Raw genomic sequence first — 18,921 nt, 5'->3', positions numbered from 1 at the left:
GCATCGTTATTTTGATTAAGGTTATTTCATGAATCTTCCAAGAAAAGATCCAGCTACAATTGGCAATTTTAACCCAAACCTGTTGGCGTGATCATAAAGGACAGTACATTTTCATCTTGACTTTGTCAGAACAGTTGGTGGCACTAGGCTTTTCTAGAAATCACGCTGTGGTGAGATTTACTGTTAAATTTGGATCTCCAGCTTGGATCAATAAAAGCATGTAGCCACCGTGATTGTGAGCAGAAGGATAAGGATGGAAATGTCAGTTCAGTGAATTCCTATTTAGAACCTTAGAAGGCAGTTCATAATCTCTCCTCCACCTAGGAAGGACAGACAGAAAGAAAAAGGAGGTGGAGTCAGCATTAATATTAAGGGATGAGATTGTTACAGGAGAGAGGATCTTCAATCTGAAGAACAATATCCCCTCTCACTGATGTACTGATCTCAGCTCTTATTATCAAGGGGCAGCAGACATTGCTGGGAGTTGTTTATTGGCCACTAAACCAGATGTAGGGTGTAATATAAATCAGGAAATTAGAAGCACGTGTAACAAGAGTAATACAATAATCATGGCTGACTTCAATCTACATATAAGCTATTTTAGATATAGTATTATGTATGCAATGAAAAAAAAAGACAATCTCATTGTAAGAACCTTTAGGGAAGAGTGACCATAATATGATAGGAATTTTCCATTAAGTTTGAAAACTATGTAATTTGATCCAAAACTAGAGTCTTAAGTCTAAACAAAGGAAACTATAAAGGTATGAGGGATGTGTTAGCTGTGGTGGATTAGGAAAATACACTAAAAGATATAATAGTAGCAGGCAATGGCTTGTATTTAAAGAATTGATATGTGGTTTAAAATAAATATCCCTTCCTTTTAAGGCACAAAAGTCCAATAGGAAAATTGAGTCAAATGTGGCTAACAAAGGAAGTTAAAAATTGTATTAGATCAAAGGGAAGAGGCTTATAAAGTTGTCAAAAAAGTAGTAAACCTCAGGATTGGGAGCATTTTCAAATTCAGCAAAAGAGGACCAATAAACTGATAAAGGGAGAATAGAATATGAATTTAAGCTAGCAAAAAACATAAACATGGTCTGTGATAGCTTCTATCATTATGTAAAAATGAAAACCTTAGCAAAGACGAATATAGGTCCATTGCAAGCAGAGACAGGAGAATTTATAATCGGAAATGGCAGAGAAGTTAAATAATTGTTTTGTGTCTGTCTTCGCGGGGAAAGATACAAAAAAAACTCTCAGAAGTAATAGAACACCAAGGACTTGTGAGAATGAGTAACTGAAAGAAATGAATATTAGTGAAAACAGTAATACTAGAGAAATTAATGGGACTGACTGCAAGTTAAATGCCCCAGGATCCAGATGAGCTACACGGGGGCGGCACAGTGACACAGTGGTTAGCACTGCTGCCTCACAGCACCAGGAACCCGGGTTTGATTCCCGGCTTGGGTCACTGTCTGTGCGGAGTTTGCACGTTCTCCCCGTGTCTGCGTGGGTTTCCTCCAGGTGCTCCGGTTTCCTCCCACTGTTTGAAAGACGTGCTGGTTAGGTACATTGACCCGAACAGGCGCCGGAATGTGGCAACTAGGGGAATTTCACAGTAACTTCATTGCAATAATGTAAGCCTTACTTGTGACGAATAAAAAATAAACTTTAAAACTTTAAACTTTACATCTTGGAGTGTTGAAAGAGGTGGATGCATTTTGAATGTTATAAATGCAACCCCACTGTTTTAGGAAAGAAGGGAGAAGAGAACAGGGAACTACAGACTTGTTAGATTGATGTCAGTAGTTGGGGAACATACTAAAATCTATTATAAAGGATGTGATAACTGGACCCTTAAAAAAAAAAAATAATTGGACAGAATCACAATTGATTTACAAATGGGAAATCATGTTTGACAAACCTGTTGGAGGTTTTTTAAGGACATTACCAGCAGAAGAGATAAGGGGGAACCAATGGATTTGGTGTATTTGGATTTTCAGAAGGTTTTTAATATAGTCCCACACAGGAGGTTAGTACACAAAATTAGAACACATTGAATAGGGAATAATATACTTGAATGGATGGGTTAATGGACAAAACACTAGAGAGTAGCAATAAATGGGTCATTGTCAAGTTGACAAGCTGAATCAGTACTTGGGCCCCAGCTGTTCAGAATCTTTATCAACGATTTGAAAATGGGGACCAAACGTAATATGCCCAAGTTTGTGGATGACACAAAACTAGATGGGAATATGTGTTAAGGATGGTGCAAAGAGGCTTCAAGTGAATTTTGACAGACTTGGTGATTGGCAAGAAAATGGCAGATGTTATCCACTTGGGTAGGAGGAATGGAGGTACAGCATATTTCTTAAATGATGAGAGATTAAGAAATGTTGGTATCCTAAGGGACTTGGATTTCCCTGTTCATAAGTCACTGAAGGCTAGCATGCAGATGCAGCAGGCAATTAGGACTGCAAATGGTATTTTGGCCTTGTATGTTAGATTTGAGTATGGCAGTAATTGGTCCTGGTACCTTTCAAGATCAATCAGTACACTTGAAGCACAGGAAGTGATTAACATCGTAACTATCCTTAACTGCTTCAGCAGTTGAATAATGCACTGGCTTGCAAAGTACGGCAAGCCAGGTAACACATACAATATATAACAATGTCTTTCTTCAGTTGCATAGAACTTTGGTTAGACCACATGTGGAGCATTACATACAATTTTGGTCCTCTTACCTAAGCATGGATGTACTTAGCATAGAGGGGGTGCAGCAGAGGTTCACCAGACTAATTCTTGAGATGGCAGGGTTGTCCTTTGAAGAGAAATTGAGGACACTGAACCTATATTTTTTTCAGGAGAATAAGGTTTGACCTAATTGAAATTGTTATAAACTGTTATAGTAAGCATCTTCCTATTTTGGAGTATATACTGATGTCTTTAGTGGGTATGAGCATGTGTGAGTGGTGTCATCAGTAGTGCTGGTTTTTGCGGGCTTAGTCATAACTACGAGGGACCTGTGTAATTAGCTGCCTCCAATTCTGAGTTCATGCTGTATTGTATCTCAACATTTTTATACGTAAAAAAGATTGAATATCACAACACATTTGACTACTTTTTTTATGACCAAGTTACCACATATTTTTGGCGACAAGGAGAAAATAGCAAAATAAAAAGGAAAGAAAAATTTGTGGTTTAGCATGGATTACAAAGATTTGCACAATGAGTAGTGCAAGTAGTAGCTAGTTTACAAAGTGAGCGGTGGTCAAGGGCTCTGATCAGGGGGTTGATGAGTTCACCGTTGAAAAACAGGTTAGCAGTACCATGACTATGTTCAGGACTATTAGTGAGTTAATGGACAAGAACAGGGGTTGGACTGAATATGTGGAAAGGTTTTTTTCTTGGTGACCAGAATTGCAGATGACTAAAAAGTGCTCAATTCCTGTGTGTGTGTGCTGGGCAAAGACTTACAAGCTAGTGAGGAATTTAGCAACACCATGAAAACCAGGGGGACATTTCATTTGGGGATTTAGTACAGTTGGATGATCACAGAATCCCTACAGTGCAGAAGGAGGCCCTTTGGCCCATTGAGTCTACACTGATAACAATCCCACCCAGGCCTTATCCCCATGATCCCATGTATTTACCCCACTAATCCCCCTGGCACTAAGAGTCAATTTAGTATGGCTAGTCCACCTAACCCACACATTTAGTTGCACTCATTCAAAATCACCACAATCCTAAGCCCTCGATGATTGCCCTGTGTAAAATTGTGTACAGTACAGGGACGAACAATGCAAACACAAATGCTTTGAGTTGTCTTCCACTTTGGGTCATCTTCCTAGCAGAGGAATATTAAATATCGCAATGCGTTCGACTACCTTTTTATGGCCAAGTTGAGACATTAGGTTGTGACAGATGGTCCAGCAGTAAGTTACCACAGAAACTTACAAAATTCTTAAGGAGCTAGACAGGGTAGATGCAGGAAGGATGTTTCTCCTGATCGTTAAGTCCAGAACCAGGGACACAGTCTCAGAATAAATGGCAAGCCATTTAGGACTGAGATGAGGAGGAATTTCTTCACCCAGCGGGTGATGAATTTTTGGAATTCTCTGTCCCAAAGGGTTGTGGAAGCTTGAGTATGGTTAAGATATAGAGATTCTAGATACTAATGACCTCAAGGGATCGGTGACAGAATGGCATTGAGTTAGACTATCAGCTATGATCTAGTTGAATGGCAGAGGAGGCTCGGGGTGCTGAATGGTCTATTCCTGCTCCTATATTCCCACAATCGGAATGGATAGCTTGGACTGTCAATTCAGCAAAACTTGTGACTAAACCAGCACTTTGGAGCATTTTTTTGTCCAATGAATATAACTTAATGCATTATTGGTGACTTTGTTTGTTCTCTGATCACCTGTTGATATTAGTATGAGCATGACCAAAAGCTAAGAGAGCGGAGCCTGAATTGCTCTCGGATTTCTGCCATGATATCAGGAGCTGACCACAAGGAGGCATCTGTGAACAGATGAGGAACCAGATTCTGATTTCTTCTCTCCCTGAAAACTGAGCAAACTCTTTCTAATGTGCGCAGTGTTATCAAAGATACATATTTAAAACGCACAAATAACACACTGCATTTATTGCAGCAACAGGCATTTTATAATGTGTATAAATAATCTTGTGTGAAATAATTTGTTTAAGCCGTTCTAACCAAATTATATTTTTCCTTTCCTTCACTGAAGCCTGTTTTGATCGGCACAGCTAGTCTTGCTCTTCGATCTGTCATTCAGTCAGATTTGTTAACTGTAACCAGTGAATTGCCTGTGGAAATGGTGTGTGACAATAAAGGGAAGCAGCAACAGATTGGCCCTTTAAAGGTAAGCCTTCAAATTTATATAGTGGTTTGAGAGGGAGAATTGAAAGCTGCAGTGCAGATCACCTCACCTGTGTCCTTTCTTGGTTGATGAATTGTATGTAATAGAAAGTTGCAAGAAAAAAGCATTCAAAAAGGCCAAAATAAGTAAAGAATATGGTTTGCCATCTGCAGCAATGCTAGGCAAAACCACATTCATTGTATTGAACTGTTTTTAACTGTCAAATAACTAATATTAAATTAGATGATAGAAATTTAAAAAAATTTGCAGAAAGAAAGTACTTGGTGAATTTATCCGGTGACTCATCTGGTTAATGCAGTGTGTACCCATGCTGCCCAGACCAGGGAGGTTTTAGGCTCAATATCTAGTCTGTACTGTTAACTGATCTCTAATTGGTTGCAGTGGCAATGCCCCCATGTTACAGAGGTAGCCAGGTTCCCGTTCCTGCTCTCTAATCAACAGCATTCCTTGGTTCAAATGCATGATTGTGGGCAATAGGGCCTGAATTTTTATCAAGGTGGAGAGAGAACCTCTCCATGGCCAAATTGGTGGATGAAGGCAGAAATCCTAATTCCTTCCCTCAAACATGACTCTCCCTATTTTTGCTGGGACAGGAACCACGAGGAGTGATGAGCTGGGGTTTGCATGGGCACAGTTCACAGGCTGCTGGCCATTTAAATCATCAACTGTGAATTCAGGTTTTGGCGTCCCTGTAATGTGGAGCTCAATGTGTGCAGAACAGACCAGGCTGATTTCTGTTGATGGCATGGCACTCCCTCACATATACGCTGTAGAAGTTAGTCAATGTGAGCAGCCTGAGTCCAGCAGGAAGGCTGACGGTCAGGAGGAAGAGCCTGTGACACCGGCACCAGGAAAGTGTTGGGCGAGTGAGAGGAAAACCAGTTTCCGCCCTGTGGGAGGGTGTACAGACCTAAGACATCATATCTCAATCTGATGGAAACCAGTGCCAAAGCAGATTTGGGTTGAGACGTTAGGTTGTGACAAATGGTCCAGCAGCAACTGGTGTCACAATCCACATCAAGCCCTGTCAGTGGATGTGAAGTTAACTGTCACACAAAATTCCTATGCCTCTCCAGGGCTCATTTGGAGACCAAGCTGGCATATTCTAGTCAGCAGCACACTGCATTCAGGCAGTGACTAATGCCCTGCTTGATCATATGGACGAGCAAATTAGTTTCCTTTTAGGTTTAGCATCTCGGATGTAGAGAGCCACAGCCTTTATCCTAGTTGCAGGCTTGCCTCAGGTACAGGGTGTAATAAAGTGCACCCATGTTGAACCCCACCTCAGCATGCGGACACCTCTGTCAACTGGAAGTCCTTCCACTCTGATCAATTTCCATGTGGTTTGTGATGACAAGGTTGCTCTTCAAGTGTGTGCAAGGTTCCTGGGCAGCTGCCACGACTCCTTCACACAAAAGAGCTTGCAACTACCCCATCTATTTCAGCTGCCAACACACATCTGGGTAGACTCGAGGAGAAAGGCTACCAGTAAAGAACGTGGCTGATCACTCCTTTTCGAAACCCACAATCCGAAATGCAACTAGAACTATCAGGACTCACCAAGACCTCAACAGGACCACATTGAGCAGGCCATTGGCGTTTTAAAGATAAGATTTGGGTGCTTTGATTGTTCAAGTGGAGTTCCGCAATATGCCCCAGCTAGGGTTCTCAGAATAGTTGTTGCATACTGCACAACGTTGTGCTGCAGGGAGACCTCCAAATTGATGATGACAAGGCCATGGGCAGGACTGCTACGTCGGAGGAGGAGGAAATCCCAGTACATTCTGCTAATTCTGAAATGGATATTGACGAGGAGCCTGCCAATGGTAGAGAAGCAGGGAGGTATTGCCACGTGGCCAGGGCTCTCACTGTGCAGGAGGGGTTCATTGCCAGATGGGCCCTTGTTCAAAATAGATTTTCATGAAGTCCACCCATATAACACACCACCAGCCAGTCCCTGGTGTCATATTTCCATATAAAAATTCTCGCCACAATTCGTCAAAGGACTGCCCAGCCTTTGCAAGGGAGCAAATGAACATCAAAGACTTTGACTCAGTCACATTCGTGTGGCTGATATCCTCCATCATACACATTGCTCTTCATATTTCAAACACGGTAATAAGGCCGTAACAACCTGCCCTCCACACATGAATGCCCATTGACTGTAACCGAGGCGCCTATGCCACCAACATGTCCATTCCTGACTTTCATGAACAACTCCGCACACTGCACAAATCAGATCCTGTGGCACTTGGGATGCCAGTGCAGCCACAACTGTGGGCACAGTAAATGACCAGTACTGCCTAAATCATACATGGCCTACCAAACTGCAATGCCCACAGCTAAGTCAAAGTGCGAAACTGCAGTGTGGACAAAAGTCTTCCACCCAGCACTCACGCTGGAGATGCACTTGCTGGCGAACATCTGGTCGTCTCACTGCAGCCGCAATTTCCATACGTGCCTTCTTGGTTGCGGCGGGTGGATTCTGATAACCAGAAGGGTATATGACTATTTTTCTCCTCTGGATTTCCTCAAATAAGACTTGCCGGTCCTGATCTGAGAATTGCGAGGCCACTGTCCCCTCTTTTCCTCCATGGCTCCTCTGTGCAACATTCTATTCATGAGAATTCTGAGGCTTTATAAAGCACTGGTTAGGCCCCATTTGGAGTACTGTGAGCAATTTTGGGCCCCACACCTCAGGAAGGACATACTGGCACTGGAGCGGGTCCAGCGGAGATTCACACGGATGATCCCGGGAATGGTAGGCCTGACATATGATGAACGTCTGAGGATCGTGGGATTGTATTCATTGGAGTTTAGGAGGTTGAGGGGAGATCTAATAGAAACTTACAAGATAATGAACGGCTTAGATAGGATGGACGTAGGGAAGTTGTTTCCATTAGCAGGGGAGACTAGGATGCGGGGGCACAGCCTTAGAATAAAAGGGAGTCACTTTAGAACAGAGATGAGGAGAAATTTCTTCAGCCAGAGAGTGGTAGGTCTGTGGAATTCATTGCCACAGAGGGCTGTGGAGGCCGAGACGTTAAGCGTCTTCAAGACAGAAATTGATAAATTCTTGATTTCTCGAGGAATTAAGGGCTATGGGGAGAGAGCGGGTAAGTGGAGTTGAAATCTACCATGATTGAATGGTGGAGTGGACTCGATGGGCCGAATGGCCTTGCTTCCGCTCCTATGTCTTATGGTCTTAAGGTAAGGTGAAATGGTCATGTGCAATTCAGATTACATTGCTCTCATTCACTTTCTTGTGCCTACATACACTAACCACTTTCAACATTTCATCAAGGAATACTGCTTGTGGTATGGTGAAGGGAATGGCTCTGCACATATGCTTGTTGCCATGTATGTTGTGGTTGTGACTCCAAGGTAGCATACTGTGCTCAGCAACCACCGAGCCCTACTGGTTTAATTCCTCTTAGTCAGACTGTTATGCCATGTTGGTATGCAGATATCAGGGACTTAAACAGGCCCACGGTGTGGGTGCATTGGTTAGATGGATGGCAAGAAGACAAATGGATGGGATGATGAACATAGCATTGTCAACATTCATCCACCGAGTCTTGGCCACTGGGTTAGCTAACAGTTGGACATCATTTACAACTTTGACACTAGACTGATAACCCAGAGATGTCTCCTTCAAAATTTGGGAAGTATTGCATTGAGGGGCTTTTTCTATCCGCCCCAGTCATCCGAACCTGACAGACCCTCCCCTCAACTGGAAATTGTAAGTGCAGGCAGATATTTTTTAAAGGTTGGGTTCACAGGGCTGGGAAGTCTCCTGACTGCGCACCTGACTCAATGAAAATCTGGGCCGAGGTGAGGCTGTGATAACCTTTTCAAGTAAAATAGTTTACCGATCTGCTCATCTAGACGCATGTAAATGATGGTCATTTTGGCAAGGAGCGTTCTGGATTATGACTTGATGCCCAGCAAGGAGTCAGTTTTAGGAGAGCGGCAGGGAAGGGTATTGACAGAACAGAGGAATGAAAATATTAATACTTGAGTCTGAAAGGTTTATTGATTTATTATCTTTTTACTTTATTCATTAAAGTTATAACTTGGTTTGTTTTGTAGGTGTCTGTGGAGCTTGCAGCTGACAACAAAGATTTCACCAGCGCTAATGCCAGATTAGCTGCTTCTCCTAAGATTGCTTATGTTGTATCCAGCCCTGGACCAAATTTGCCACCGGAGCCCAAAGGTGTTGATGTGTGTCCAGTGGATCCAAGTCCTGTTAGACCTCATGCCCCTGATTCATCTAAACAAAATATCAAAGTTCAGTTGAAGCAAAGTCATGTGCAAGATGTACCCAGAATTTACCAGTCAGAGCATTCCTATCCTTCCTCTGTACCTGCAGTGCAAAATTTAATAGGACAATTCAGTTCCTCAGTAGAGGAAGAAGAGGGTTTCTTATTGCATGTTCTGCTGATGGTGCCTAATGGAAAAGACTTTGTCATGGGAGATGGCACGATGCAGCAACAGTACAATATCTACTTAAAGTGTAAGCTTTTCAGCACAGATGAGGTGACGAGGTCCCCTGTTAGCTGGAGCACAAGCTGCCCAGTTTTTAACTTTTCACTGGTAAGATTTTTTTAATATAGAGATTCAGCAAATATTAACAGATCACATACACTAACATTTTGGATAAGATGTTAAGAAGATTTTTGTTTTTTTTCATTGCTATAAAAATGTACATGGCCAATAGGCCATTGGAGAATGTGTGCTGTGGCTGCGGGAGGAGAAAAACTGTTGTTCAGTACACCTTCTGATTACTGTAAATTAACCTAAAAACTATTCTAGTTCTTCATGCAGAATTTTTATTTTATCATAGAAACCCTACAGTGCAGAAAGAGGCCATTGGGCCCATCGAGTCTACACCGACCACAATCCCACCCAGGCCCTACTCCCATATCCCTACATATTTACCCGCTAATCCCTCTAATTTACACATCTCAGGACACTAAGGGGCAATTTTAGCATGGCCAATCAACCTAACCCGCACATTTTTGGACTGTGGGAGGAAACCGGAGCACCCGGAGGAAACCCACGCAGACACGAGGAGAATGTGCAAACTCCACACAGACAGTGACCCAAGCCGGGAATCGAACCCAGGTCCCTGGAGCTGTGAAGCAGTAGTGCTAACCACTGTGCTACCGTGCCGCCCTAGATTTTGTTCATTTCAGTATAGTAGTGTAATCATAATTTAAAGAAATGTAATTTTGCAGCAACTCTGCCATTTACATGCGAAGGGTGTAAGAAAGAAAAATTAGACTATGAATTTTGATTGGACAACCCAGCCTGTGATGTGAACTGTACTTAATTATTGATGGATTCACTTTCAGAACTATTTCAAGTATTAGGTAGATTTTTTGGGTTTTTTTTGCTAGGTAGCTCCAATCACATTGACTTCCAGATTACTAGAGAGGATGAAAAATAACATGATGATTATCGAGATCTGGAATAAAGTGACTAACACAGGGCAGGAAAAGCTACTTGGCCTTGTGAAGCTTCCTCTTCATCAATTTTACTTATCTTTTAGGTAAGTAGCATTCACCAGATGAAATGGCATATTTGTTTAAGCGTAACCACAAATAGATTGGCCAATCTAAGACCTTTAACAGGATTGCACGCCCTGACACTGCACTCAAAGAATGCTGCCTGCCACCCACCACTGCCTTATCCTACACCACTACCTCTGCTATCCCCATTGCATCCTGACCTGGTTGCCTTTTCCTGTTTATTCCTCTTCTTCACCACCCAAGGGCAGCTGCCTTTTGCTGTTACTGTTTCAATGGCATAATAATAAGTGCTAAAATGCTTGTCTTGTTCATTTGAGATTATTTGTAAGCTGAGGCAACAACTTCCATTAGACGTCAGTTGTTAGTGGCTTGACAGGGCTAGAAGGAGACAGGAATGGGCGTACATACGTTCCTGGAGAGTGATGTCCATTTACCTTTGAATTTTGAATCTGAACTTTAGAATTGACCATCCAAAATTGCAGAACTTGTCAATGCACATTTTAAATAACTAAATCCATTATGTGAAGTAATCAGATGTAGATTTAAGGATTACATGTCTGGTGGTGATGATGATCAGCAGCCATAGTAAATTCAGAAAGGGAGAACTTCCTTCACTTTTTCAATTAAGTGAACTAGTTTAAAGTTTATTAGTGCCACAAGTAGGTTTATATTAACACTGCAATGAAGTTACTGTGAAAATCCCTTAGTCATCACACTCCGGCGCTTGTTTGGGTACACTGAGGGAGAATTTAGCATGACCAATCCGCCTAACCAGCATGTCTTTCGGACTGTGGGAGGAAACTGGAGCAGCCAGAGGAAACCCACGCAAACACAGGGAGAACGTACAAACTCCACAAAGACAGTGACCCAGGTCAGAATAGAACCCGGGTCCCTGGCACTGTGAGGCAGCAGTGCTAACCACTGTGCCACCTAACTGTGGAAAGCCCTGCGACATGGTGTTCTTCCAAAACACATTTGCTGAAGGCTACCAGTTAATTTGAAAGTGAGGAGATTCGGGGTGAAATTTGGGAGCGCAGAAATGTAGGTTGAAAACACAATTGGTATAGATCTTACATACAACACTAGTATAGGAGAACTGAGCCTTCTAGAGTGAAACTCCTTACTTTTATTCTTTTTATGGTTCTGCAGAAGCTTTCAGACTGAATTTTGCTGTTGAATTTTAGTCATGAACAAATAACATAAATCATCAAGCAGCCATTTCTCTACTTTGTAGGATCAATGTCAGCTGTGGCTCAGTTGGTCACAATCTTGCCTCTGATTCACAAGGTTCACTACAGGGCTTGAACGTAAAAATCAAGATCGTCATACAAGTGCAGTACTGAGGGAGTGCTAAATGGTTGGGTGATGCATTAAACTGAGGCCCCATCTGCCAAATCTGGCGGACGGCACTATTTTGAAGTATCTCCAGTTTTTATGACCAATACGTATCCCTCAATCAACATCACAAAAACAGATTATCCAATGATTATTCTATTGCTGTTTGTGAGAGTTTACTGCGTATCAATTAGTGCTACATTCCTACATTGCAATAGTGACCACATTCCAAAAGTATGTGTTGGATGTAACTATATGAATGCCTGTCAGTTAAAATTCAAATTTATTCGGGGTACTCCTGTTTCTTTGGTAAAGTATGTTGAATCCAAATTTATGACTTAGTTGAATCCACAATGAACATGATGTTCTATTTTTCAAAATGTTTACAGTTCTAAATATTTAATCACCCAGCGTGGGTTTCTTATTATTTATTTATGCAAATTATTTCCACTCTGCAAACTATGAAAACTTTGGCCTGGATCATTGCACCAGAGTTGGGTAACACGGATTGGGAAATTTCCAAACTTGCTGCACCTACTTAGAAGAAAGACCCTTGAATGGCAGGATCTCACTTGAGCCTGTCGCCCCCAGATGCTGATTGGAGGCAGATGTGGGCTGCCGAGTGTCAAGGTGGGCTGTTTAAAAGGCGTCCTTTGTCCCAGTTATTCTGTTAGGTGTAAGGCCCTCTAGCCCTCTCTCCCCCACCCGCTCCTCAAGCCAACCCATACCATCTCCCACTCCAAAGCCTCCTATAGTCCAGATGTCCATGCGTGCCAACTCACCCACCACCCTTTGCCCTTAAGCCATCTATGTTAAACCACCCCAGATCTACCATGGGTAAACCTCAGGAGTCATGTTAAGATTAAATAAAATAAAGTTCTAAATATCTATTAAAGCTGAGATGAGGATAGTGAATTTGTGGAACTCGTTGCCCTATAGTGCGGTGGAGTCTGAATCATTAAATGGTTTCAAGAAGGGGTTAGATATATTTCTGATTTTTTTTTGTGTTAAAGGGATATTTGGAACATGTGGGGAGGTGGATTTGAGACTATGAAGAGATCAGCCATGGTCTGATTGAATGGTGCTACAGGCTTGAAGGGCTGAATTGCCTACTTCTGCTCCTAATATCTATTACATCCTTTACTGTATTTTTAAAAATGTCCATTTGAACATGTAAATTTCCTCAGTTACTTAATCCCTTATAAAAGCAAGCAGTTCCATATATAATCCCATAGCCAATCTAGTAATAGTTTCTTTCAATCATCCTGTGAACATAAAAGCCCCTAGTGTGATTATAGGTTGTAGAAAGCAGCTAATCAATAATAATATAAAGCTAGCCCTTGGGGTTATGTCAACAAACGGCCATTATAACCACAAGAACATAATTCCTTCACTTCTCTCTGAAATAGGCAGCCTATTTTTTAAAAGGGCAGCAGATTTAAATAACTTGACAGCTTGTATTATTTTTAAATTCACTGATATTAGGAGGGTGCATTTTTTAAAGAGTTGGGAACTTAAATAACTGAGCAGTTTTACAGACCTTATCTGTCCCTAGATGTATTTACAACTGCTCTAAAAGCTATATTTCTCACAGCAGGTTAAAGCCCTTGCTTCAGCGAAAATGGGGTCTGTTTGAACTCAGGACTTGAAATCAGAAACGGGTGGGACTTTGAAATCCAGGCTATTTCTGTCATTTTTGAGTCTCTATGGTCTGTGAAAGTCTGGGCCTTTATGTCAATGTGGTGGTGCATTGGAAAGTTTTCTGTTTCTGTTGGCTTTCTGACCTAATTTCTCAATTAGGATGAATGGGTTTTTTAAAAATTTGTTTTCTATTGTCATTTTTCTCCTCTGCGTTCCATTAAAATACTTCTCCATGTTCCATTAAAGTATATTAATTTTATTACCATCTTCAAAAGTCATGCCACCTGTCAATGTATTTTGTGCAGAAATAAAAGTCATTGTAACCCAAGTCTAGAATGCATACCAAATAGCTGCAGTGAAATCTAAAAAGCAACTGTTTAGCCTCTTGAGAGTGTACCCTCTTCAGACAAACACACAGAATTTACCGTAGACTGGTAGGATGAAGGTTGTGCTCTTCATTATTCATGCTTTAATTCCCAGTCTGAGTAAAAGAAATGTCAAGTAGCTGCTAGGTGTTAACACAAAAATAGAGAAATGGCAGGAGGAGTTCTGGATAGCTGGAATGCAAAATATTTAAAAAATGCAATTAAAACATTTGACATATTTGATGTAATTATAGTTCCTGTGTAAAGTTTGGGATTTGACGAAAATGGGTAATTGTTTTCATGGATAGGTTTTTTTAATGTTAAAATTGTACCCATTGTCTATCTAATTTAGTCTGGTGTGTAAAAGCTTCCAGTTTTTAAAAATTAAATTATGTGTGGTAAATGAAAGCTAGTAACATTTAGGGGGAAAAGTTATTGACTGAAAGTTGTGACCACTTTCCATTTGACGCATTGATTTTTTTTTCTGGAAATCAAAAGGGATCCTAAGATTTCACATTTGCTGCTCCAAGCTCAATATCCTGTGGTTGCTGTAGACAGCTATATGCCAATGATGGATGTTTTCACAGGCAGCCAAAGGGGCAGCCTTCGCGTTTTACTAGCAATGGGTGAAGCAAACCAAATAATAGAACTTCAGAGACTAAAAAATGAGGAGGGGACTTCTGCCCCTGGCTTCCAGCGGACACCTCATTTTCTGGAACAAGTGCCTTCAGTTCCTTCAAAGGTTTGTTATTATTTATAATGTGAAATGTGTGTTATAATGCAGTTGAAGTGCATGTGTTTAAATGATCTTGACAAAGATACATTCCTAACGCACTCTTTTCATTTGCATAAGGAACCAGATGAGGGTTTGGTGCTTGCTAATTGGTGCCAGTCTCTGAAACCTTTCTCATTTCATCCAGTCTGAGTTGTAGTGATAATATATTAGTAGTCTCTGATCAGTACCTATAGGGTCAATATGTAGCTAATAGCATGAAAATTATTAAGAGTTTCATTTGTTTGTGAGTCACCCTGCCTCCCAAGAGAAAGCTGTGCCACCTGAGGTTAGGTGCAGAACTTGATTTATCAGTGACTCATCTCCCATTGGGAGAAAACAGTTGGGTTGCCCACTTTCTAATAACATTAGAACACCTTTCTGTGGTAAGAATACAAAGTGTTTGCAAAATTAGCAAATCCCCCTGACCACCTTTTAAATCCAGCTTCATGCCAGATTGGACAGTGAGAAGCAGAATGAGACACTATCCTGGCAAAGTGGTTGTGCTGCTGGACTTGTGGAGTTAGATAGGCAGCTGCCTCCAATATTATGTCACCACTTCCTGTGTCAGTGTACTGGTGAAATCACTTCATGTCAATGGAAAAGTGCAGCAGAAATGCAGCCCTAAAGCCCATAGCCAGAAACTAGTGCCAACTATTTCCAGTGCACCAAGATATTAGTTTACATTGAGGTTGCTGAAATAATTACTTCCAGGGAAATACCTTGCTTGCATTCTTCAGAAACCATTCACTATCATACTAGTGTGGTGTAAACAGTTTTATTTTACTAAATGTGTGCAAAGGTTTTAAGGTTCAAAAATATAACCACACCATTCTGATACACTAATGTATGTTTTCCCAGTTGGGCAGAGGTGTCACAGAATCACTGATGGAACACACATTTGAGATAAATGTGGTGCAACTTAAAGGATTGACTCCTTTGCAATCCACTGTCTGGGGCGAAGCAGACTGCTACATACAATATTATTTTCCAACTCAAGATGCAGATGCCATAACTGAGACATTGCCATTTGTAAATGGTAAGTTATTTCATATTTTTAGAACCCTGTTTTCCAATCTGCATATAACATGATGCAGTAATCATTTTGTAGCTCTTATAAATAAATTGTAAATTCAAAGAAGAAATTGGCACAAATGGAAAGAGTGCAGGAACTTCCAAAAATGTAAAACAGACCATCAAAAGACAAAATGTCAACTCGAAATGAACTTGGCAACTGTTTTAAAAAAAGCTTTCAGTATAACAGGAAATGGATTATCAGAAGGAATTGGGATGACTTATGAATCCAAACGGGTATGACAGTGATAATGAACTAAGATTAGTTATATATACTAAGTAACATAGCCAACCCCTCCTTCCTCCTCCAGTACATTTTCCAACACTCTAGCTTGGTAGGATTGCCCTCATTTTGTTTTGCACTTGCCTATCTAATCATCATCAAATCCTACTGACATATCACTCCTGTCTTTGCTGACCTACGTTAACTTCCAGTCCCCACCACTGCATAATTTTTAAAAACCCATCCCCTTACTTAAATTTCATCACAGGTTTTCTCCTCACTACTCTGTAACCTTCTCCAACAGTACAATTCCCCAGATGCATTCTACATGCCTTTAATACTGACCATTTGTGCATCCACCCTGACTTTCATCCTGTCATTGACAGCTATGTCTTCAGTCACCCACATTAGAATTTCCTTCCTAAAGCTCTTTCTAAGTCCCTTGCCTTGCTTAATGCCTTCTTTGAAACTCACTACTTTTGACAAAGATTTGGTCAGTCCTCCTCATAGCACCATCTTTGCATTGGTGTACATTTTTGTTGGACTATAGTTCTGTAAAATGCCATGAGTTTTCTTTAACATTGAAGGTGCTACTTAAATGCGTATTATTTGAAACAGTGGCCAAGGAGGGGAAAGAATTGGTGTCAAGGGTGTAGAGTTTGTGATCGGGGCCTGTAATGATAACTTCAGTCTTCATTGTTGTTGGAACAATCTTCGCTAGTAGAGATGATGGGCCCTATTTTACCATTTCGATTCTAAGTGCTGGGCAGACTTGAAACTGGGAGTGTTTCAGATCCGACTTTTAGACCCGTTCTGAGGCATCCCCATACGCACTCTGCCTGAAAAAATATCAGCGAGTCCGAATCGTGCTGCACAAGCCTGTGGACGGAGCTTAATGTGCCTGAAACCCTGCAGCTCCGATCAGTGCCTCCAACTGCACATGCGCAGACAAAGAAGGATAGAATGCTGCTCCCCTGCCACATCCCTCCTGGGCTGGATAACGCCTCCACCACCCCCCCCCTCCCCACAGACATTGCCCCACCCCCACAACATTACCGAACACGCCCCCCCCCCCCCCAAACCAATCTCGAGCGCCGTCAGACACTCGGCTCTTGCCTCCTCACTAACCTTTGCTGTTAGAATGCCCAAATTGGCCTTGTATGGAGCATGCCTGTTTCACGTCGATTCTGGATGGGTGAACGTGGTGGTAAAGGAGGAAGTGCCGGTAAAGTTGGGCGTGCAGCCCATTAAGTCAATTTAAATGCATGCAAATGGCTGTCACGCCCATTTCGGGCGCGGTCCCAATCATGGCCATTTTTGGGCCTTGATAAAGGGGGAACCGGTGCTGAGTGGGCGTGGATCGCGTTACTCTCCTCACGCCCGACATTTTACCAAGTTTTCGCCCCTGAAAACAGGCGCAATGCGATGGTAAAATTGGGCCTGATGGTGTGATAGTGGAATTGCAGCTTTGTGTGAAGGACAAGCAAGATCAGCTAAATGTCTTCTCTCTTCTAACTGACCTTGAAGTACCCTAGTAAGCTGCTCAGTTGCATCAAACTACTAAAGTTAAAGCAGCTCATAAAGAGGGCCCACCACTAGCATCCTCTCAGAGCAACTAAGAATGAACAATAAACATTTTCTTGTCAGCAATGCCTGCACCCTGGGAAAATAATAAATAAAAAGTTTCTACTATATTACGTCAGATGTGGACTAATTGCATAAAACTGCATTTTAAAATGTCTTATGGTTTTTTTCCAGTGTTAAGATTTTTAAGCCTCGTGCCAGATGATCTGGAATGTCTTCTATTTAAATTAGCCTTGATTATTAAACTAGTTCTTGTTTTTAAATGCAGTAGTAATTGGTTCCTGCATAATTGTGTTAAATTGCTTTTGTATTTGTTGTTTTGCTGCAGACATCATCCTAAAGCCTTTTCGCACACTAACAACATTGTGTGTACCAGATCCCCTATTTAATGACTGTCAAAGTCACTCTCTTCTCATCCCACCGGACCTTCCAGTTCAGAGAATACTGCTGAATGCTTGCTCAAAAGAAAAGTTTGCAGGCAGTGGTGGTATTCAGTTTGAGGTTTGGTGTAGGTAAGTGCTGAAACCATAGAAACAAGTAGATCTCAAGCAGTACTGAAATAAGATGGAGACTTAAGTGTGTGGATGTTCAAAGTGAGATGTGCATTCAACTGCACCAAATTTAAAACTGTTTTATGCTGAACATGTGAACTTGTGTTTATTGTTGAAAGGAGAGACGTGATGTCAAAATTCTTTTTGTCTTTCACTCCTGAGGACAAACATATGAATGCCAAATTTGAAACGATTGCAGCAATTTATGCCACAGTAGAAAAGGGTTCTTCTTCTTGGGGCAATCCTTTGGGATAGAGGATGACTTGTGCCCATTCTGCTTTGATGGGCTTTGAAATTGCCAGTAAGTCCTGCGCACAATCTGCCAACTCTGCCAGTGCAGTAGGTATGCTTGAAGGGTTGGGTAGATGGTCTATTTTGAGGTTTGTACACTCTCTCTGATGCCTTGACTTTGCCTCTATATGCTTTCTATGAAGTCTCTTGTGTGCTTGGTGCCTTCCTGAATGAGCCTTCTCCATTTCGTTTGGTCACAAACGAGAGTCTCTCATGAGTTAGCAGGATGCTTGGTCTCTTGAAGGATGTTTTGAGGACATCCCTAAAGCATTCCTGCAGTGTCCTGCCACAAACAAGGTCCGAGTAGAGCAATTGCTTTGTGAATCTGGTGTCAGTCATACAAGTGGTGTGTCCCAACCAGCAGTGCTGGCTTTGAGTAATTAGCGCCTTGATTCTGGGTGAGTTGGTCTGGGAGAGCAAGCTGTTGTTGGACCTCCTTTCTTAGTTGGATAGATTGGTTAGTCGATTCTGACTCGCTGAGGCATTGGCATGGAATAAGCAACTGGGAACAATAGAGTCTACAAACACCCTGGTAATTCAGAGAAGGTACAACGCTTGAACATATTCATTTTGTTTGCAGGTAGTAAGCCCCTGCATGTGAATGTATGTTGCTTCGGACAAGTGTAACATTACAAACTCTTAAA

General features: G+C 41.6%; 1 protein-coding gene across 1 annotated transcript in view; it reads left to right on the top strand.

Moving 5' to 3' along the window:
* c2cd3 (C2 domain containing 3 centriole elongation regulator) overlaps positions 1-18,921 on the top strand; it is a 112,948-nt gene that overhangs the window by 41,808 nt on the left and 52,219 nt on the right. The window contains exons 13-18 of the mRNA XM_078222361.1: positions 4,755-4,889; positions 9,000-9,503; positions 10,310-10,461; positions 14,281-14,524; positions 15,416-15,593; positions 17,764-17,947. Coding sequence (XP_078078487.1) covers positions 4,755-4,889; positions 9,000-9,503; positions 10,310-10,461; positions 14,281-14,524; positions 15,416-15,593; positions 17,764-17,947 — 1,397 coding nt within the window. The remainder of the gene's footprint in view (positions 1-4,754; positions 4,890-8,999; positions 9,504-10,309; positions 10,462-14,280; positions 14,525-15,415; positions 15,594-17,763; positions 17,948-18,921) is intronic.

Source organism: Mustelus asterias, chromosome 10 (genome assembly GCF_964213995.1).
Source record: "Mustelus asterias chromosome 10, sMusAst1.hap1.1, whole genome shotgun sequence".
Lineage (NCBI taxonomy): Eukaryota > Metazoa > Chordata > Chondrichthyes > Carcharhiniformes > Triakidae > Mustelus > Mustelus asterias.
The sequence above is the reverse complement of the archived record's forward strand: the minus strand, read 5'-3'. Positions and strand labels throughout refer to the sequence as shown.